General features: G+C 45.0%; 1 protein-coding gene across 1 annotated transcript in view; it reads right to left on the reverse strand.

The window, feature by feature from the left end:
- The window catches only part of JPH3 (junctophilin 3), a 120,244-nt gene extending 99,360 nt beyond the window's left edge, over positions 1-20,884 (reverse strand). Inside the window, exon 1 of the mRNA XM_050922600.1 lies at positions 20,172-20,884. Coding sequence (XP_050778557.1) covers positions 20,172-20,553 — 382 coding nt within the window. The 5' untranslated portion in view covers positions 20,554-20,884. The remainder of the gene's footprint in view (positions 1-20,171) is intronic.
- Positions 20,885-23,794: the final 2,910 nt, after the last annotated feature.

Genomic DNA, 23,794 nt, shown 5'->3' on the forward strand with positions numbered 1-23,794 from the left:
AGGTTTTGTAAACTCTTTTCACACAAATCCAAATTTGAATGGACAGTATCTGTTTGCAGGCAGCTAATGAGGGAAATGAGTAGAGTCTGACAGGTCATTTTTGGTTGAAGTTCTAGGATACAAGGGTCCACATTCCTGAGAACGGGAAAGTCGCAAAGATAATATTGCTGGGCCTCGTTTTTCAGCCCTTTCTTGGCATCTGACCTGGACTGCTGATCTGGAACTCACCCCTGGAAGAGATATTTGTGAGGCCACAACTCCCGTACTAGAGCTAGATGGAAAAACGACAGAACTATTGTCATAAAAAAAATTCCATTCATTTTTTTTTCACCTTTCATCAAAATTTTGAAAGATTTCAATGCACTTGGCCCAACACCTTCCAAGCAAAATGGAAAACCTTCTTCCCTGAGCTGGCCTGCCTGTCAGAACAGCAAACACTAAATAAATAACATGCCAAACTGCAGGCCCTGCTTGTTGGGGTGTGTGGTGGGTGGGAAGCAAGAGAGAAGCTATCGCTTTGTATCCACTTCATACTTTTCAGAGGACCTTACATAGTAGGGTGATGGATGTCATATAAGAACCTGGACAGATTTGTAACAGAGTGGCCTGTCTCCTATGAGCTGGAGCTAGCCAACCCTGATTACAGAATGCACCACACCTGAAAGGGCTCAGGTGATCCTCCTATAAAAAGCTGCCGGGAGGCAGTGGGAGAAGCTCTGGAATCCATGGCAGAGTTTGTGGAGGGAGGAAAGGCTTCTCCAAGGAAGACCCTGAGACCAGGCGGGGATGTCTGGGAAAGACTCTGTCCAACCAGGGGAGGGATTGCAGAGACCCTGGGCAGGAAGTTCTGGGAGGAGGAAGAGAAATCTTGTGCTGTGTGGACTTAGGGATGGACTTGTTTTTGGATGTTGAGTTTCATTTGCTGTTTATTTTATATTAATACCCTGCTCCTCAAAGAGGGGTGTTATTGACCAAGAAAAGGACTGAAGAGACATTTTATTTGCAAAGTCCAAGTGGGGAAATTGAGGCAGACTGCCTGTAGCATGACCCTAGATTGTGAGGGGATGCATGGGAGGCAACTGACTCCAGTTACACGATTATTCAAAATGGCCAAGAGAGGGAGAGCAACAAGTGTTTCCAGGGGGATGAGCCCCCACATCCTTGATGGGGGAGATACTGGTGATGCATTCTGCATACTGCTGTAGTAGCCACAGAATGGCTCCACTGGCTCTGTGCTGCCTGCAGGTGAAGGGGGAGGATTCTTTTACCTCCAGCATCACCGGACACTCCTGCATGCAGGCACAGAGCTGGGCTGGGCAGTGGGTTTACCCCTGACATAGCTGTTGATGGCAGTAATAAATCAGTTGGGTGCTGGTGGGAGTCTAGCAGCAAGTTCAGCCCAGCTGATGGGTTTGACCCTGGGTGAAGCCGGAGGTTAAGTGGGAGGTGTATCAAGTGCAATAACATGGTGGGGTTCATCATGACACTAATGGGCAGAGCTGTCCGGTGGGCTGAAGGCTGGTGAACAGTTTTATCTCATTTCTCTGCCGCAGCAACTTATGTGTTTTCTGCTGAAAACACTCCCAGCATCCCCTTATGAGGAGCTGGGAACAAGCACTTAGACAGCAGAGTTGGTTGCTTTGAAACTGACCCTTCAAGGGAAGAGCTGGGGTCCAATCTGACCCCTGAAGTGTCATGTCCCTTGAGCATGGTTCTGAAAGCAGGGATCAGAATGTACCTTTAGGTGATGATCCTGCCAGCAGATCCCCACCTGTGCAGGGGTCACCTTGCACAAAGCTGATTAGAAGAGTGAACCTGGGCTCTGGAGCGCTAATTCTTGGCGAGGTGGGGAGGCAGTGTGGCCTAGTGAACAGAGCAATAGGTTGCAACACTAGAGAGCTGGGTTCCATTCCCAGTTCTACCACTGGCCAGCTGGGTGATCTTGGACAAGTCACTTACCCCCATTTTACAGCTAGGGAAACTGAGGCACCAGAAGGGGAACAATACTGACCTCCTTTTTAAAGTGATGAGATCTCCAGATGAAAAGAGTTAGGCATTGTTATAATTATTCTGTGCCTTGTGTCAGTCATGCATGAACAATCTCTCTGTGCCCCAACTTTCCCAACTGAAAAGCAGGGATAATACTGTAATACCTGAGCAATTCATAAGGGTGTTGGGAAGATTGATTAGCTCCTATTTCCAAAGTGCTTGAAAGATCTGAAATGTTACAGACTTGATAAGAACGCTGATCTGTTCATGTTGTTTTACTTCGCACTCAAGTGAAGGTGCTCCTTTGTTGACGGGAGAGCTTCTTTCATCAGCGTAGTTAATCCACATCACTGAGAGGCTGTAGCTGTGTTGACGGGAGAAGCTCTCCCATGGACGTAGCGCTGTCTGCACTAGGGGGTTAGGTCTGTATAACTATGTTGTTTAGGGGTGTGAATTTTTCACACTCATGAGTAATGTCATTATACCAATATTAAGTCTGTCGTGTAGATCTGGCCTTAGGAAAGGTATTTTTACAGCATATCCCAGGGCAGCGTGACAGCAGGGACATAAAGGGCACCTGCTTTCTGTCCTGGTGTCCCTCTCATTTCAGAAACAATCTCTCCCTTCCGTCCGACTTATCCGAACCATACATTCTTCCTTCCACTTGAGTGGATGGGAGAAGCAACCTTCTCAAGTGCCCCTCCATCAGCCCTGCTACCTAGAGACTGTACTCCTTTGACCGCCAAAGACTCCAACTACGGGAAGCGGTAACAACGACTTGGTGGCGATAGTGCGTTTCTCCCAGAACCAGTCCTGCACCAGTGCCTCAGTTTGGCACTGGGACGTGCTGTGCTGCCTTTCAGGGGAGACCTAAAACCTGAGGTCTAGACTACATGTAGTTATGGAAGATTCCATCACAATTTAGTAAGTGAAGGGATGTTAAAAGCCCTGGCTACGTTCCAACTGGGGCACCACTTACTGGTATAATGCCCACTATGCACTAAGCAGTTTACAGGCAGATATGAAGACAAGGGGCCAGATTTTCAAAGGTATTTAGGTACCTAAAGATGCAATTAGGTGCCTAGTGGGATTTTTGAAAGCACCTAAATTCCCATACCTTTAAAACTGTGGCCCAAGGTGCCTACCCCAAAGAGCTTAGCATATAACCAGACAACTTACAAGGAAGGTGCAGGGGAAGTTGAATATCTAACTAGCCAAAAACATTCCCATGGCTGGGCACACCTCGAGAGGAACTACACATGTAAATGACAAGCTCCGTATCACATGTACAATTTTAAAAATCTGAGGCACAGTTTGAAAGAAGTTATTCAATTGAGTTAATTCTTATAAATGTGTGTAAAGAGATGTACTCTAGGCCCATTTTATCGACATGAAAACAAGAGAGGGAAAGCATTTTGGAAAAGAGGTTCAACTATTCCAAAAAATGCATCCCTCCCCTCCCCTATGATGAAGAGAAGTGTCAGACTTATGTATAATAACTGATACCATACTCAGCACATGAATGTAGCTGTAGCCATGTGATGTGCAATGCAGCGATGACTGTTCAGTGTTGCCGTCTGCTACTTCAGGTTGAGTGGCCTGCTTTCTGTTGTTTGTTTTGTACTGGAGTAAGATTGCATGAACGGCATCCCCTGGGAAACTCGCAAAAACAAGTTCTTACTCCTCAGAGGATATCCCAGTGAGCCTGAGTTTCGAATAAATACACGGCGCCCAAAAGGTTCTTTATTATAGAGCAGGGGTCGGCAACCTTTCAGAAGTGGTGTACCGAGTCTTCATTTATTCACTCTGATTTAAGGTTTTGCGTAGCAGTAATACATTTTAACGTTTTTAGAAGGTCTCTTTCTATAAGTCTATAATATATAACTAAACTATTGTTGTATGTAAAGTGAATAAGGTTTTTAAAATATTTAAGTTTCATTTAAAATTACATTAAAATGCAGAGCCCCCTGGAACCGGTGGCCAGGACCCGGGCAGTGTGAGTGCCACTGAAAATCAGCCACCTTTGGTATGCATGCCATAGGTTGCCTATTCCTGTTAAAGAGAGTATCAGAGCAAAATGCCACATCTGGCACATTAAATTGATGCACTAGCATTGCTCATCTATTTTACCCAATCAAACATTTAGAACCAGCCTTTATCCCTCTGCATACACAGTTCTTGTGGATTTCATTCACCAAATGTGGTATCTTTTATTTGACTATAAAATCTGGCACTTCCTGTCTACACCATCAGAGGGACAAAAGAGCTCAGGGTTTTTTTAAATGGCTGAACCTTTCTTCCATCAAATTTTTCCTTCTGTGAAATGGGCTCATCAGATATGTCTGAGAGCTTGCAAGTTGCTGAGCTCTCTAGCCTTGATCCAGTGAGTAGAGCACTTAAGTGCATGCTGTACTTTAAGCACATGGGACTACTCACATACATGCTTAACTTTCAGCATATAAGTGCTTGTCCTGGATTGAGGCCAGCATGTTCCACACCTTCCAGGGATTGAGTCTGAAACATTGCAATAGGAATAAAACACTCTGATTGGTTTGTGGGCCTAGCACTTGCCCTCAAAGGTCCTTAGCCTAGCTCTGCCGCAGTCTCCAGATCTGTAAAATGGAGATAGATACCTTGGTAAAGTGCTTTGAAATGTATGGCTGCAGAGTGGCATCCGAGTGCTAAGTGTTGTTGTTCTGACACTGTCACATCAAAAGAATCATGCATTTAGAAAAATATTCCTTCCCTGGGTTACAAAAATTGAATTGAAGAAACAAATAAAAACAGCCCCCAATTAAGTGCCAGTTGTTTTTTAGTGCATGTAATAGAGTGGCCTGCCCCTTTAAGGACCTGGGGCCAGCCAGCCCTGTTCACTATTTAGATGAGAAGGGGACGGGTGTTCCCCATAAAGAGCTACAGGAAAGATGGGACAGCCAGGAGCTGATGCAGTGAGAGACCAGGCCTGGTCTGTTTCCCAGCTATCAGAGAGCTGGAAAAGACAGTGTGTTAGGGAGGAGGGGTTGAGCCTAGCCTGAGAATGGGGTGACAGTTTCCCTTCTAAGAGTAGGGGGCTGTGAGGATTTGCACAGTCCAGAGGAGAAGGACTGTGGTGTTTCTTGGTGAGGAGAGCTGATGGAGAACAACAGATCCTGAGGTAGGAGGAATTGGGTCTAAGTGAAAGGTGGGGGGGAGATTTTAAGGGTTTTTGGATGTCATAAAATAGAACCGTAGCTGGGGAATTTTGTCACATAGCTTTTGGACTGTGTGGAGTTCTTAAGTGGCTCTGAGACAAGGGGAAACTGAGGCAGGGTGCTGCAGTGCCACCCTAGGCCATGAGGGGGTATAGGGAAGGCCTATACTGTTACAGTGCATGCCAGGTTAACAAGGCTGTATCTGTGCAAGGTATTACCATCCTGGCTGTTTTTCAGGTTGCATAAAATAGATGAACAGATATGGGCTCTTGGCCTTTTGCAGAGGTTGTGAGTGGCAGGCTTCAAAAACTCAGTTTCTTTGTTGTTCCATGCGCTCTTTGAAGTGTGGCCAGACTTGCATGGTATGAGGACTATATCAGAACAAGGCAGCAATCCAAAATGTGGATTTGTACTCGGTGGGGCTTTGCAATTAGGTCTGAATGGCCCAAACTGCCTGTCCACATTGCAAAACCAAATGGAATGAATTGTACCTTGCAAGTTGCTAGTTTATCTCATCATTAATCCTTCTGGTGCATTCACCTTCTCACTTATCTGCAGATTCTGTAGTATTCTAATTAAAAGACTCTAATGACAATAATCAGGCAGATCTCTCTGCCATATCTTCTTCTAAGAGATCTTCTGAATTATGACACAAGAAAGCATGTTGTACAGATATCCATTGCCAGCAATTCAATATCAGAGAGGCCTGGGCCTCTCTATTTATGGTAATATTCATGCAGGTTGTTTTAAAAACATATTTAGCATCTCAGAAAATATGTCCCGAGGAAAAAGGAGACTGCCTGGCCCAGTTTCAGGACCCAGAGCCTTTTGCCCCTCATTCATTAGTTCAAATTCAGCTCAGGCTGACAGTAAACAGAAAATATTACTCACTGATGGTTGGGTGATTTATGTGAGATGAGCTGGGAGGTCTCAGCTTGGGTGCTGATGGTTAGGTAGCCCTGTCACAGAACCCACCCTCATTATTTATAATTGGCGTTAATTGGTCTGTGTATTGGCAGCAGAGAGGTCAAGGAATGACCGAGCCATGGAGATTGCATTCCCCTCTCGCCCTTGAAAGTGGCTCCTCCAGAGCAGATGGCAGTGGGGCAAAGGTTGCGTGGATGCTACCCAGGCTATGGCTAAATACAGGCCCCTGCTCTCCCATGCTGCCAGCCCAACAGCTTTCATGAGCATTGTCTATTTTAATGTACAATTCAAACATCTCAATAGATGCCTTTGTTCATCGCTGATGGGAAACGCTTGGGCTGATTCTTCTCTTACTCATGGAGGCATGAATCAGGAAGGTGATAGAACTTCTCCAGGCCAAAAGCAGTGCCAGGCAGAAGGAAACTAGGTCCAGAGATTCCCAACCTGCTTGCAAGCAGAAGGTGAGACCTTCTTTTTAAAAAGAAGCTAGTGACAGGGTGTGTAATGAAAGAGCTAACTGGAGATAGAGACATGAGTGTTTCTGGTGGCACCTGGGGGGGAGGGGGTGGTCAGGCCCAAATGAAGATGAAACTTAGGCCAGGGAGGTGTTGGGTGGTGACCATAAAGGGACGAAGCTCAGAGGAGACGTCAGCAGGGAAAGGGAAAAACTCTTCTAGTTCTCTCTGGTGACTAGAGTGGAGAAAAAGCCTACAGGGGGCAGAGGTACAGGAAGCCCAGGGAGGGGCTGTTGGTAAAGGCCTGAAGGAAGGCCAAGATGGGAGGAGTCCAGGGAAGCAGTAAAGCATATGAGAGAGCAGACCTTATCTACCTGCCATAGAGTCCCTGGACTGGAGCCCAAAGAAGAAGGGCCTGGGTTCCCTCACCGGCTACTGGAAAGGGTGGTGTGGAAACACGCTGACACAAGGGGGGAGAGAACTGTTGAGTTTGGTGCTGAACCGCCAGGAAGAAAGCCCTGGGAGGCATCCCTCTGCACAACAGCAGAATAGCCACTCTGCGGAGCTTGGGGAGTGAGTCAGAGTACGGGTGACAAGTTAAGTTTGCTTGAATTTACTTCATTAGGCTCTTCGTTTGCTCCAGAAGTGGGGGGACTGAATGGGACCTGGCTAGAGAGGTGAATCACAAGCAGAGCATTGCAGGGTAGGAGCAGCTGTCAGTCGGGGATGCTAGTGAAGGAAAGCTGGCCACCTCCAGCCCTGAGGGGGTGCACCAGCGGTGAGTCAACTCCTAGACAGCCTTAGAGAACATGGACAACACAGACAGTGGCAGAATGAGGGTCCCTCGCTCCACATCCTCAGCACCGTGTCTCAGTGCTGACTCAGTGATCGCCCTACAGGCAAAAGGAGTAGTTCATTCAGCACATCCACCCACCGGGTCCGGTCTCTGCTAATGCTCTGACCAAGGTGCCAGAGGAGAGGGGGAGCATTTTTAAACGTTGTCTGTTTTGGATAGTTTTTAATTGTCTTCATAGTCATACACATACACGTGTGTGTATACCAGAAGCATAAAATGTCAAGTGGCCACCTTATTTGGACAGTGGCACAAATACCCTGATGCCCCATCCATCTGTGTGTGTGTGGTTTTTGGTGGGGTGGGGTGGGGTGGTAATTTGGCTTGTGTGTTTAAGCTGCCGTTTGCCTCCAGGGGCACCCTTCCCTTTGTGGTCAGGGCATCCCACGACTGTCATTTAAACCCAAGAAGTGTTGCCCAGTCTCACTTCTGCCTTCGAGGCACAGGGGGCTTTGCTCCACTCTAAAAAGTGAAAACAACAAGGAGTCCGGTGGCACCTTAAAGACTAACAGATTTATTTGGTCATAAGCTTTTGTGGGTAAAAAACCTCACTTCTTCAGATGCCTGCATGCATCAGAAGAAGTGAGGTTTTTTACCCACGAAAGCTTATGCCCAAATAAATCTGTTAGTCTTTAAGGTGCCACCGGACTCCTTGTTTCTGTGGATACAGGCTAACATGGCTACCCCCTGATACTTGACACCGTTCTAAAAAGTGAGAAAATGACACCAGTCAATTGCTTGTACCTTCTCCCCAATATCTGCACCAACCACAGCTGCTGAATTGACACACAGATCTTTGATCTTTCTGTTAATAGATCCACTTAGGGAGCAGTCATTCCAGTGCCTGAAACTGCACTGTAAATTCTACCAGTGGGGAACACCTGCCCTGCAATAAACAGGCAACATGGGACTAACAGGATGCTGCTGAACTGCCCACGGCTAACAACACATAGGCAGCTACGGAGGGCTGCAGAGCTCCACCTAAAATGGTGACCTAAGCCCATCACTGGAGTCACACAGAGGTCTGGGAAGAGCCACGAGGGATGCTTGAGGCAGTGGATGAGGTTCAGTGGCAGTACAGCATATGCAATGCCAAGTAGACATGGAGCCAGCTGCAGACTAACCTCCTCCCAGCCCTGCATTAGATTATATATGTTCAGACCATGACTAGATTTACTGAATATGGCCACAGTTGGGAAGAGATTCCCTAACACATAATGCTATTAAGTCGCTAACCGGGTTGGGTATATTTTCCCCCAGGAATATTTGGCAGAAGCCACACCAGAAAATGACACACAAATTTAGCTAGGCTCACATCTGTGATGGAGGAATCCCTGCAAACTAATGTATACATTTTACAGCATGCCTGACAATGGCTTCTAAGGCATTTAGGCTCTATGCTTTGAGAGGCAAAAACTCAATTTTCTCGCCACCGTGTACTGTAAAATAGAAATACATTCTTAGCCTTTCTGCCCACCCTACTGACCCTATAACTATATCCCATCCTCCCCCATGAATCTTGTGTTTGTTTCATTAGCAACTTCCTCTTCCAGCCAGTGTTTAGAGGAGAATAAGTTCAAAAAAAATTGTGGTTGCTAGCTCTGGTGAGTTGCTGCACTTCTTAAAGTCTCAGTTCCTGGAGTCATGAGAATCTCAGCTTTCATTTTATAAAAGGAAATCTCTAGCCCTCTATTTACAGAGCAAAGCTGGAGGAAAATGATCCCCCTAAAGGCAAATCAAGTCTATTTATGGGGAGAGGGAAATTTTCATGATTTTAAAACCAATCTCATAATTCTGGGGGCCTGACTTGGGGTTTGCAATGATTGTTGAATGCTTAGGGTTGAGAGCACTGGACTACTCAGTTGTGTTAACTTCATGTGAAGCTAGTGGGAATTAAGCAAGTTAGGCAGCTTGCAGAAATAAGACCCATAACTGTCCCCAAGAATAGGCTGACTGCTCTGGGGGGAGCTCACATGCATGCTTTGCTTTGTTAGGAAGCATGGATTGGAGCAACAGCCCTACAATCAGAGCTATGCAGGTGAACCCTCATGGACCTGTCTGCATGATGAGGGCCAAAAAAACATATTGGGCTTTAGCATGTAAGATGCTAAATGCATTAAAATGCCTTCAGCCTCCTTAATATTTCTAATATGCTTCTCTCACAAAATATAGTAGAATCTGGCTAATTCTCACTTTGCTAATCCTCCAACCCTATAATCCTCCTCAAAACTCTGTGATCTCACCTCACTTTGCAGCAAAGCTTTCATAGCAGATCACTGTAGTAAAGTCTCATGTTGCTAAGGGTTTGTCTAAATGCGAAAGTGGTACTGCTTTAACTATACTGACACACTCCTTCTTAGTATGGTTGCAGATAGATCAGTATAAAGGTGCTTTATACCAGTATAGCAGAGGTCCCCAAACTGTGGGGCATGCCCCCCCCCAGGGGGTGAGGAGGACCATTTGGAGGGGCACAGCTTGGGCTTGGGCCTGGACCAACCCTTATGGGGGTGGGGAGGAGGTGCCACCGAGCTTGGCTTCTGGTCCCGGCGGTTGCCCAAGCATCAGCTCCCTTACCCCTGTCTGTCTCCCACTCCCCCAAGCTGCAGACCCACTCCTGGCCCCAGCTTGGGGAGGGGGGTAGCATGGATGGGGTAAGGGGGGAGTCCAACCCTGAAAAGTTTGGGGACCACTGCATTAGGGCCAGAAGCGCCAGTGCTCCCACTAATTTCAGCATTGCTGGAGGTGGGGGGAGCAATTGGCTGCCATCGCCACCTGTTCCCCTCCTGGGAGAAAGCAGCCAATCAGGAGACAGGCAAAGCTCTTTTCCCCGTCCCCTCAGGAACTGAGAGGAGCTTTTTGAGGCAAGGAAGGAGGGAGCAGAAAGAACGCAGCAGCTGTGCTTCCCTTTGCCCTGCTGTAAACAATGGGTCAGTCTGCTTCCTGCCCTTACCAGGCCTGGGAAGGGGGAGTGGGGTTAAGAACCCTGGGAACTGCAGCGGGGCACCTGATGTAGAGGCTGAGTAATGAATGGCTGCGGCCGGAGAAAGGGCAGGGGTGTGTGGTGATGGGGGGTGCAATGCATGAGACTTTGGGGAGAAGCTGGGTGCTCTTCACCCTCAGGCAGCCACGAGATCCTGCAGCGGGGGCCAGACTCACTCAGTGTATTTGGGAGAGCTGCAACACGAATTGGTGCACTGCTTCATGCAGGAGTGGGGTGGGGGAGTTCAGTCAAAAGACAAACCAAACCCCACAATCCCATTTTTTATAACTCACTCATTATTTTGATTGTTGGAGGAGCGATTTGTGATTTTTTTTTTTTTAACTTTGGGGCTGGCTATCCTGAAGACTTAAGTACGTGCTTAATGGAATGGGGCTACTTGTGTTTTAAAACTAAGCACATCCTTATGCCTTTGCGGGATCTGGGCCTTCCACCTCCTGATTCACGCCTACTGCCCAGGGCTGAAGCAGAAAGAGTAGCTGGGGAGAGAAAAAGCACAGTAATAAAATCCTAGACTCTAGGGATGAGAAGGACCCTCTTGGTCCATCTCCTTGCCAGTGCCCAGGACCGTTGTGTATGTGTCCACATTTGCTAAGGCTTAATTTGGTCCAGCTTTAAATAAACCGAGAGACAGAAGCTTCCACCACTTCCATCCTCAAAACTTCCTGCTTAGTCCTACTGGATCCAGTGGCTGGAAGTTGAAGCTAGAGATTTTCAGACTGGAAATGAGGCATAATGTTTTTTAGCGGAGAGTAAATGACCATTGGAACAATTTACGAAGGGTCTTGGTGTATTCTCCATCACTGGCAATTCTTAAATCAAGACTGGATGTTTTTCATAAAGCTCTGCTCTGGGAATGATTTGGCGGGCAGGTCTCTGGCCTGTGCTATGCAGGAAGTTAGAGTCAATGATCACAGTGGTCCCTACTGGCCTTGGGATCTATGAATCTCTCTCCATCATCATCTCCTCTCTTACACTCTCCCCCAGACCCGCACTGACTTTCTCATTCCAGTGCATCGAACCCCTCACTCCCCATTCAATTCCACCAACAGAGACTCGCAGCTCTTGTACACACTAGCCCACCTCAGTGTAATACTCTCTCCAGCACAGCATGGGCATTATAAACACACACACACACACACATCTAAGTGGATGCTATCATCTGGGTCTCATCTTATCTACATCTCGTTGTTATGCTGGAATCTCTTTGGGAGAGCCAGACCCTTAGCTGATGTAAATTGGCATAACTCCATTGGAGTCAGCTGTGGAACAGGCTCCATCTCCTTATTTTTGTGGTTTGTACAATTCCAAGCATGTTAGCATTCAGTTAACTAATAATAATTTTACACATTAATATATCTCAGTGTTGGGGAAGTGTTGTTTTTCCCCAGTAGTCAATTACCATTTCCTCTTTCTTAGTTTCCTCTCATTGGTCCATTGTCCAGTCCTGAATAATTCCTCTCCCTCCCTGGTGTTTACACCATTCTGATATTTTTCTTCAGTCATGTCAAGGGTAAAGCAGAACATAAATGTTTAATCAGTAATGCCAATCCCAGATATTCAAAAATCATGAGCTGGGTTCCCGCCTCCTTTCTCCTTCCCCACAAAAAATCATGATTGAATAAAAAACCATACCATTTTTTAAAATAATAAATATTGGGTTCTTTTAAGTTTCCTGAGCATTTAAAGGTCACCTTTTCAAGCATTTCTCAAAACCATATGGTCAACAAACTTACTTTAGGAAAAAAACAAATGAAGCTGAGAATCTCACATAATCACTTGATTCCAGAAATTGGGGCTTTGAGGAAAAACACCAAAGATCACAAGAGTCACAATAAGTAAGCGGTGGTAAGGCTGCTTCATAAAGATGTTCCAATCTGCCCATTTCAGTTGTTCCTATGGTAGATTATGCACCTGCAGAACACCCTGTGCTCATGTGCTTTGACCCTGATTTGAAGGGATAACCTCTAGGAGTAAGAGGGAAGTTCCATTTCCAGGTCTCCTTGTGAAAAGTCCCTCCTAAAAAAGGAGCCATGAAGCCCCACTAGTGATATATGTACAAGAGGAACAGGGCTGGGCCCAGAGGACAATGGCAAAGCTCCCACGGACTTAAATGAGGCAGGATCAGGCCTGACATTCTGCTGGAAAATGTGCCCTAATTTAAACACATGTGGTCCTTTTAGACAAAGCTCAGTTGAGCTGCTCAGTTAATAATGGACTTTAGTGTTTAAAATATAAAACCCACTGAATGAAATTGATAAAAAAGTACTTGGAAGCAGCATGGAAAGGAGAGTACCAGCTTCTCTAAAATGCCTGTAATTTCCTCCTTGCTCTCAGCCAAAACTCAGAAGAAGCAAGTGCAGCATCAATTTAACATCTGATGCATTGTGTGTCAGGGGACTGTCTCCTGCCCTTGCAAGAGCACAGGCTCAATGATCTAATAGGTCTTTTTCTGTCTCTAATAGCTGTGATACTGTGTGAGTTGGCAGCACTCCTTAGCCCTGATATTGCAGACAGGGAGGTGGTCTGGCCTAGTAATTATGGCACAAGAAACCTGCCTTCTAGTTTTATGCTATAGTCTTGACTCTGACACTAGCTCATTATGGCTCCAGTCCTGGACCACTGAAACATGAGTAGTCCCACTATAGTTTGGGGTCTCTGTGACCTTAGGTAATTCATTCTACACCTTAGTGACTCTGTTTCCATCAAACCCTGTAAAATGAAGATAATATTTTCCAACCTTGGTAAAATAAAGCACTTTATCTTATGTTCCAAAATGGTCATGCTGCAGGGTTCCAGCTGAGCTCCTGCAGGGATCAGCAAGGGTTTCCCCCATCCCGCAAGTCTTGTGGTGTTGCCGTAATTTTTTAAAATCTGCTTCCACTGAAGCATCAGGGATGGCCATGGCCAGAGACAGGTCATTGGATTGTGAGGTGGCACTGCGCATTCTTTCGGGTGCTTGGCTGGCTGGTTCTTGCTCACATACAGAGTCTAACCAATCACCATATGTGGGGTTGGAAAGGAATTTCCCTCCAGGTCAGATTAGTAGTGATCTTGAGTGTGATTTTTGCCTTCCTCTGCAGCATGTGGGTGCAGGTCACTTGCCAGGATTATCTAGGTGTATCTAACATCATCATTTCCCTGCTGTTGCAGGGGTCTCAGGTGCCTCTGTCCTTCCCATTCTCTGCCTGTGACGCACAATAGTCTAGTCTCCTGTAGGCTGTAATACTTTGGTCTAGTTTCAGATGCTGGGTTTAGTGTGTGGATGCTGGGTGGTGGCCTGTGCTATACAGGAGGTCAGACCAGATGGTCTGGTGGTTCCGTCCGGCCTTGAACTCTGACTTTGAGATCTTCTGAATAAAAGCTTCAGTCTCTGTTATAATAATAATAAATATTCAAAAAGGGATTGGATACTTCTGTGGATATCTAGAATATTCAGAGTTAAACAATTAACAATGACAGATTTTGGAAGCAATATTAAACAGTGTGCTTCAGGCCCCAAGTCTGTCTCTGACTGTTAGGTCTCATCCTGGTCTCTGTGTGGGGCAGATTATCCCACGTCTGCCTACTGCAGGATTCTTACACCTTCCTCTGAAGCATCTGGGGCTACTCCTTGTCAGAGACAGAACACTGGGCTAGTCTGATTCTGTCTGCAAATTCCTATGTTATTGTGTTTGTTTGTTATTACCGGGCCAGACTCCTATTACTTCAGTACCTCTCTGTGCCTTGAATGAAGTAACACGTTATATGTCTCATTTAGTATTTTGATCATTTTTCTGTTCTGTTTTAATTATTGTTCACTTATTATCATTGTATTTTAAGCGTGTACCATACCCAGTAAACTTCTAGGCAGCTGGGTGCTTTATAAATAAAGCTATCATTGTAATGAAATTAACAATAATTATTTTAAAATCAGCTTATTAGCATCAATTAGGTCTTCGCCTTTGGATTCTGTAGGAACCTGAATATTTAAAGAACACTCAGTATTTGTGTTTGTTTCCCACTGACTTTTTAAAATGCTACAACAAGCCATTTATGGGAACAAAATAACTTGAGAGCTGACACTTCCATGGCACTTCTGCCATCCAGGATATGAACAGCTCTCATGTAAATTTGTCCTTGTGGGTGGTTGGCTTCTTGCAGCATTAAGAAAACCTGTGGAAAAACATCAATGCAAATAGCAATACAATACAGACACTAGATTCTGCAAGCACCCTTAATGGCAATATGAAAAGTTAGTTTAAAACAGACTGCCTCTACGTTAAGGCAAATGGATCACATCCTCTTCTCTGTTACATTAACTTCAGGAGGGTTTGAATGGACGTAACTGAGAGCAGAAATTAGCCCTACATTTGTAGATATACAAGGTAAATGTGAGCCCAACACTCCTGGTCCATCTCTGCTGTACCCATTTACACCATTATTTCATAGGATTTACAGGGCAAGGACTTAATTTCATTCTCTGGCTTTTGTGGGGGAGGAGTATTTTGTATTTTCTTATAACAACACTTAAAACCTTTTTTTGTAGGTCTCAAAGCACTTGACAAAATCAGGATTATAAGCATCACTATCTCCATTTCACAGATGAGGCTTGAGGTTGGGACTCTGCCATGTTTAGCCTGGCTTAAGACTCTTAACATCTCCATAACTCAGTTTCCTCACCTCCCATCCACTGAACCAAGCTGCCCCTTGGGTGGTGATGAGTCACTCCTGTGCTAGGCTCCAGCCAATCCAAAAGCCAGGAACTGGTCTTGTGACTCCCAGATGAGGTATATAAGCCTCACAGGAGGAACAGCAGCTCAGTCTGCTCGACACCACTCTGGGGCTTGGAACTCATTCCTGCCTGATAGTGGCAACAGACTCCCCAAGCCTTAGTCCTCCTCCGACCTTGCACCAGCCCCACCCTGGCCTCCTGAGTCTGGCTCTAACCACTAGGAATGACCATCCCCAGGACAATTTGACACCTCCCTCTTTTTTTTTTCTTACTGGTTGCAAAGCACTCTACACCTCTATGGCAGTCTTCCAAAACAGTCATGAAAACTTGCTAGCCCAGGCACAAAATCAAATTGCTCATCTGTGCCTAGTGAAAATACAAATGATATTTCACTTACCCATGAACTAAATTATTCACCCCAGGCATGTGGACAAGAACTTTGCAAGACTGATATAGATGATGATCCTTTTGGTTAGGGATGGCTGTGTAGATGTAAGTGGTTTATAAGACATACAAATTATTGGGGCCCAAACAACCTCAAATGTTTGCCCTGAGACTTCAAATACCAGACTCCTATATAAATCCTGCTAAAATCACCTACGTATAGCACAGAAGCATTCTTGCATTTAGCCTTCTTTTGGTCATTTATCCTGCCCTTCTGTTAGTGGTATGATAACAGATGGAGAGAGAATACACTGAGAAACATTGCTTATTGCATGAAGCATCCTACATGGAGTTTATGATGGAGCACGTTCTCTGGAGTTAAAAGAATGCTCACTTGATTTATGCAAACTCTTCACCCCCAGGTTGTTGGCTTGTATGGGGTTTGTTAAAGAGAGACCTGGAAGAGCTACATAGACCCTTTTGTAAGTGTCCCACTAAGAATGGAGGAGTAGATATTCTCAGCATGGGCTTGGGGACACGTGCCCATTCGGCACAGTGCTACTGTCTCTCTCCAAGGTCCTGAAGAGAGAAACAAGCTGGTCTTCAGAGACTAGATTGATGGAACTGTGGGGTTTTTTTCCCCCTGAAATTTGGCAAGGTTAATTCAAATTGTGAACATCAATAAGGCCTAATCACTACTGTATCACTTCTCTATTTTAAGGGGGTGCTGGTTCTTGGTGGTATTTACCCAACGCTGCCTCAATTTCCAAATATAAAGCAGCTAAAATAGAGATGAGTAGGAAAGAAAATAGCTTTTAAGGCTATTTTTTTCAGTAGCCATTTTTAGGCCTGAGATTGGCAACAATTAATTTGATATTTTATTAATTTCCCCAACCCCATCTCTTAGTAACCATTGTTTTAGCAACTAGAAAGTCTGCTTCAAATCACAAAGCTTTTCCTGCTAGTTGGGGTGTGTGTGTGTTTTAAAGGATTTATGTGGCAGTACTTTTATTTTCTATTTGAATTGTTTTTATAATTTCTTTCCTTTCTCTCCCCCCCCCCCCCACACACATAGTTCAGCTTGGGAGAAATTGTTTAACATTTTAACCAAGCTGTACTGAGGTTTCAATTCAGGAATGAACTCAATGGGACAATTCGCTTGCTTAAAGTTGTGCCTACAGTAACGTTTCTTGATGAATCGGGGCCTATGCCTTCAAAAGATTTCTGATCAGCAGCTCCATACACAGCAGAACTGATTCACTTCTGCATTAATCCAGTTTAATGGTGGTATACTTCCAATGAAGTGACACTGTTGTAAAACTGGAGTAACCCAGCAGTAAATCAGGCCCAGTATCAGAATCTGACATAAAGCAAACAGTAAATCAGTCATTTGAAGCCTGTATAAGTAAGAGTCCAGGCTAGAGGGCAGGAAGGGTTTGGATTCAGGGGAGCTGGGGTGTGATATCTTTCCAAAATATGGTTTGTGTGGGAGTTATATCTATAGGACTGTGCATGGGATATGCATGGAAGTGAGTATATCTATATGCAGCAGGTGTGTGAGCGTGTAACTATCAGTGTGATATGGGGAAGCATGTGTTTGCAATGCACATGGTGGGGGCACATGTTACATGCATGTGGTTCTGTGTGTTTGTGGGATGTAATTATGTGGTCTGAGTGGATGTGTCAGGGAGACTGAGCATCTGTATAGGGCTGAGGGACTACGTGGGTATGTGTGGCAAGACTGAGCATGTGCCTGGTGATGAGTGTGTCTGTGGGAGGTGTGAGAGTCTGCGATCTGCATACGGGGGATGTGTGTGAGAGACAGGTGTGACTACAATGTGTGTGTTGGGTGGGGGAAAGACACACAGGTCTGTGAGCAAGACAGGAAGAGTGGCTGGTGGAAACAAAACTGAATTCTTTGTATGCCATATCCTAAATCCAAGCTAAATGCACAATACATTTGTGCATTATTCCATGCAAAAGATGGCTTCCCAAAGTCAGCACTGGCAGGGGTCACTGGAGTTCTGAGATTTTTGCTGATGCTTTGCTGCTTTTCTATCTACTGTTCAAGAAGAAGTACAATTTTGAGGCAAACCCCCCCATTCACTAGCATCCTGCTTTTCAACCCCTGCTTCCCATTTGGTGACCCATCATTTAGCACCAGTCGATTTTACCATACAATGCAAGGGACTGATGTTTAGCATTGGTGGCAAGCAACAGATGATGGGACAATGATTGCAATACACCTGAAAATGACTACACTAATAATTTGGCTAGATTAATGAGATGCACATAATTTCCAATAGCTGCCTCTTTCTTATGATATCCAGACAATTATTCTTTCAATATAATGACCGCACACATCTGGACCCAATTACCCAAATGTATAATGATCATTTAGATTTAGTGCCAGGAAGCCGGGAGATGCCCAGATGTGGCCTTTTTGCCCAGACAGAGTGGCGACATCCATTCAGGAAGGGACCATGGCTGCTTGGTACCCAGGGATCCTGGAGCAGAGTTCACCTAAGTGTGATTTTTATTGGGTTCAGTCATCCCAAGGTGAGCATCAGAATGAGATGTTATGATGAGCTGTGCTTTGAAAAGAATACAACCAGGTCACACTGGAATATTCATTTTGTGCTCTGTATTTTCTCTTGGTAATTACAGGCCTAACCATAGGTACCACTTTATGTAGTTATCTATCACATCCTTTTCCCTACCCTTATAATTGAAATAACTTTGCTACAGATGCCATCCTATTTTTTTTCCCTAGCAATTTTCTTAACCTTTCCTAAAATAAGATTTTTTTTTTTTAATCGCAAGCAGTGACTAGACGGGGATGAAAGCTTCGTTTCTGGTAGGTTCTTGAGAACTATGAATTGCTCATAGTCTGCCCCCAATTTGGGTCTTGTGCCCTCGCTTCTCAAAGAAGTGTTCTGCTGCAATTAGTCACAGGCATGCATTGCTGGTGATTGCATGTACGTATGCATGCATGCACACTCTGCCAGTCTGATGACATGCAGTTCACCGAGCCGCGTAGTTTGAGACTTTTACAGCCTGACTTCTGTCTCTACTGAAAATATTGTTTATCAGGGCCTAGATGTCACGAGGGGCATAGAAAGGCAGTACTATGATCAGGCACATACAAGATCTGGACAGATTCTGTCCTAGCATTAAAAGTGCATAAGAAAAAAATCATTATTCCCCAAACCTAGAATACCTCTGCACAGAAGACTGTCAGTAGTTAAAGATTGCTTCACAACGCAAACCAATAGGGTGACCAAATGTCCTGATTTTATAGGGACAGTACCAATTTTTGGCTTTTTCTTATATAGGTTCCTATTACCCCCACCCCGTCCCAATTTTTCACACTTGCTGTCTGGTCACCCTACAAACCAAACGGATTTAAAATGCACTCCTGATTCTTTCCAAGCTATGTGAAGCAGAAGGCTGCAATTGTATTTTCTTTTGGGGGAAAACCCTAAGAATGTAAAATTAATTTTTTAAATAGATCATTCCATTTCTTTTTTGAAAAACTAAAAGCTGTTTCAGGTAACATTTAATGTTGCCTTCTTATCTCATCATAAAGCAGTGAGCTCTGTTTGTAAGACATGTCTCTGGAAAGAAGAGTTTTTTCCCAGCTTCCAGGAAGACCGAAAATTGCAATGTTTATGAGACCTCTCTCAGTCTGAGAGTTCTGGAAAAGAACACCATTGGAAAGCCCAGTTTTGATAGACACACACCCAACAAAAACAGGCTAGCCTCATTAATTCCATTGGCTTCTAACAGATAGGCCTGATTCTTTTTATGGTGGCAGTTAGATTAGATGGAATGATACAGCCACTTGCAGCAGAACTACAGCTGTTCAGCCTTAAAGCCTGTTAGTCTGACAATTTTTGATCACCCTGAGTTTTCTTGTTTTTATTTAATCCTCATTTCCCTTCAACATTTTATTAAGTCCTATTGAGGGAAGAGCTCTTTCTATCCCTCCGGAGCGCCTACAAAATGCATTATGCTGTAGTGAAATAGGAGCATAAGAATTCTATTTGAATTAAAGTCTCTTGCCTGGTATTATCATGTGTAGGTTTGTGTTTGGAGGGGATAGGAAGGCAATACATGGATATAAAAGATCTGACCCTTGCTGAGAGCATTTGCCATCTGTTTCTTATAGCTAGAATTTCAAATATCCCTACAAGATTTTGCAGCAGTGCAATGTCCATTCTACCCATGGCTGCTTCAGAGGCTTGGTGGAGATCCTACAGGTTATGGTGGTGCAGTCATGACTCTGAATCCAACTTGGCCCGTCTCCTTTCAACTTGGCTACACTGCCTCCTGCCTCAGATCTGTGTCCCTCTTCCTCCCATACCCTCCTCTGAAAACCTTTGGTCATCTTTAGGGAGAAAAAGCTTAGAGCCCCATTGAACATATGGGGCAGCTTGTGTCAAATGGCTGGGATAATGCCATGCTGGGCTGGTTTCCTGTACCCTGTAGGAAATTGGTGTGATCATCACTCGCTCCCAACTAGCAGGCTGCAAACTCTGAAAGTTCAACCCAAACAAAGGGTCCCTCTTATGGGGGAGGCAGGGAAAATTTCTTCTAACCTCTTATTTCCATTCATCACAGCTTGAGCTGTCTCAGAAGATACTAATGCATCACCTACCTCCATCTGAGTAGGTCTCTGTCCCGTAGCCATCCTGTAATCCATTGCTCCAGGTGCCTTCGTATTTGGCCCCATTGCCACTGCATTCGCGGACCCCATACCGTCCCTTAAATCCATGAGTCCACTCTCCTTTGTACACCCACTTCCCCTTGCTCTCCAAACCGATGCCATGGCGCTTGCCCTGTGCCCAGGTGCCCTGGTAAGTGTTGCCACTGGGCCAGGTGTAGACCCCCAGCACCTCAAAGCCGTGACTCCAGGAGCCTGTATACTCGCCTTGACCCTTCGGGCCGGTACAGATTCCATGGCCGTGAGCCTTTCCGTCCTCCCAGCCTCCACAGTAGGAGCCTCCATCGTCAAAATTAAACCTTCCCCCACTGGACATGCATGTAATTCGGTTTGCAAATCCCCAAAAAGGTGAAAAAAGAAAATGGCAAAAAAATTGAATTATTATTTAATCAAATCTGCATCCTGCATTGGATCTAGGGTGCTGCTTAAGCCAATGTCTTGGGGTGGTTCATTCTTGAGGAGGATCCTCAGGATCAATCCCTTCTTCTTCTGCTGTGGAAACAGTATCACACCAAAAAAAGGGAGGGGGAGAGGGCGTGGGGGGGAATAGCAGCAAGAAGAGCAGCAGCTATAGGGTTTTGGTGCAAACGACTCCACCTAAAAATCATCCAAGGCAGAGCCCAGGAAAGGGAAATAAAGGGGAGAGGGGGAGAAGATGGGGGAAGAAACTGCCAACAATTTTTTTTAAATCCCTGTCTCAACTCAGAAGAAATCAAGGGTCTCAGCCCCACAGCTGTGACCTCCACCTGGGGCTGCGCGCTGCTGATACTGACTCGCGCGCCCCAGCCCTGGCAGAAGCGGCAGCAGCAGCAGCATATTGGAGACTCGTGGCTCAGCAGCAATGCAGTGTCTGTGTCTCCCCGTCTCACGCTCGCTCACACAGGCGCACACACACACCCCTCAGCCGAGAAAACAAGTGAGCTGCTCTGATTCCTCCCCCCAGCAAACCTCACTCCGTTCGGCTTCCGCTCGGGGCTGGGAATAAATCCCGCATCTTGGTGCAAAGATGCTCTCAGCAGTGGGAAGGCTGGGGTGGCGGGCGGAGGGAGGAGGGTCTCTTTTTTTTTTTTTTTTTTTGTATCTCCAGTCTGGGTGGGAAAGAGGGGTCCTCTTGCTTCCCTCTCTCTCCCTTCGGTCCCTTTTTCCTGTCTTCCTAGTGGTTATAAATCTTCCTTATTAAGGAGAACAGATCCTAGGCGGGCTGCTCTCGGTTCCGTGCTCAGCCCGGATTTAAAGAGACAGGAACTGCGTAATGTGGAGACTCCCAGAACAGAGCTCTCCCACCAGACGCTTAACCCACTACCTCCTTGGACACAGCAGGCTTATCTCACAAAACAGGCGGCGGGGTTAGCCTGCAGCAGGGTGTTTATTCATGGCAGGCTAGGATCTGTCAGCACAGAACCTAGAGGAAAAACAAACCCTCGGCCTTGTCTCCTTTATTTATTTGTTTATGTATTGCTGCCTCTACATTCCTCCCCTACCCTCCTCCCCAGATTTAATTGCTGGCTAGTCTGTACTTCTTGGACCCTGTTTAAAATAAAGGAGAGTCGATTTATCTTAACGTTACAGGGCCAGACATGTTGTTAACTCCCCACTGCAAAGTCTTGGGGCAAAAACTGCCTTTTGTACAGGGCCAAGCACACTGATAGTGCAAAAAGATATTATTAATTAGCTATCGGTTGTTATTGTTTAATGCAGACACCAGAGTCTGGGCTGTATTAATAAACCATCTGCCCTTCTGTTCAATTCATATTAAAGTTGTCTCTCTCCTAAACCCCATTTTACTTCATGACCATCCTTGCCCAATAAAAATGTGCACGAGAGCAAAGAACCAGCAACAAACACCAGGCACTTGTGGAATTCTTACAGGCTAGAAAACGTAAACATACTGTAGCTAGTCAAGACCATGCTCAGTGGAGCTGTAGTCACAGCAGCAGTGAATTCAGATCACACAAGGCTCTAATCCTGAAAAAGCATGTGCTTAATTTAAGTACCTGAGTATTCCTACTGGAGATACGTGCTTAAGTGTTGGCAGGATCAAGGTTTATGTTTTCATGGATTAAAAGCGGGCCTTTCAATTTCAGAAAATATATATATATATATTAATATTGTTCACATGAGCTGGAGCCTGGCAAAGCAGAATCTGGGAAGTGGGAGGGGGGGCAAGTGGAGGAGATCAGCCTCCTTCAGAAAATGTTTGCGATTTTGTTGACTCCCAGCCACATGCTTGAGTAATTGCATAGTCTTTCCACTCCTGCATTATTATTATTGTTTTATTTATTATTATTTTATGTATGTTATTCTTAATAATTAGTGATGGACCCCAGGCAAGATGCTGTTTGGATCTGGACTCAGATCTGATGCCCCAGTTCAGCAAAAAATGTAAGCATCTGCTTAACTTTAAACAAGTGTTTAAAGTCTCATTCAAATCTGTAGGATTTAGTGGCACATGTTCAAAGACAAGTAAATGCTTAAGTGCTCTGCTGAACAGAGATGGATTGCTGAACTGAGACCTGAGTCTATATTTGCCCAAGCTTGGGGAGGTTTCAGATGTAGGACTCCCATTTGGGTCCATCTTTATTAGTAATTTTTCACCCTATTCAGTATAGTAATATATTTTAATCTTTATTACATTCTAGTCTGTAAGAATATGTTTGGTAACCTTTAGCCTCTCATTCCTAATTATTCTAAGTTACTCCTTTGCATTAGAGTAGCATTTAGAGGCCTCAGCTAAGATCAAGGCCATATTGTGTTGGGCACTGTACAGACACACAACAAGAGACAGTCCCTGCAGCGAAGAACTTGCAGACTAACTGGATAAAGGGTTGGAGAAAGAGATTCAACCAGTGCAGATGGAACAATTTCTACTGAAACAGTTTTTTGATGGAAAATTGTTTGTTCAGCAAATTGGAAATTTTCACAAAAGAAATGCCTCTTTTCATCAACACTCTGTGGGTTTCCATCAAAAATGCAGAACCTGGAAAATAATTCAGTTTTTGGCAACCAAAAGATCAAACTTTTTGTTTTATTTCCAACAAGAACCCCAGAACAATTCCAAGGCCATTTTTGAGGAAAATGAAATTGGTTTACACTTTGTCACAAATTTTCAAGGGGAAAAAGGGATTTCCCTGCCAGCTCCAGATACAATATAAAAGCAGAGTGATGCCTGGCATGCATCACATCACTTCCACTTTTTCCTCCACCACGTTAAAGTATCTTCTGTGTATTTTCACATGTTAGCCTCCTACTTTTTAAATGTGAGAAGCCACTATTCCATTCCACCAGCTGATTCTAATGAGTCCCATACTCTATAGAAATCACCTGCCAGAGTATGCTCATCCACCCCAAAAGCCATGCGTAGCACAATCACTGAATAAATTCACTCTAAACAACATGTACGTAAGAACAGCCATACTGGGTCAGTCCATCTAGCCCAGTATCCTGTTTTCTGACAGTGGCCAATGCCAGGTGCCCCAGAGGGAATGAACAGAACAGGTAATCATCAGATGATCCATTCCTGCCCATCATAGCTAATGGCCACTGATGGATCAATCCTC

This window comes from Gopherus flavomarginatus, chromosome 14 (genome assembly GCF_025201925.1).
Source record: "Gopherus flavomarginatus isolate rGopFla2 chromosome 14, rGopFla2.mat.asm, whole genome shotgun sequence".
NCBI lineage: Eukaryota > Metazoa > Chordata > Testudines > Testudinidae > Gopherus > Gopherus flavomarginatus.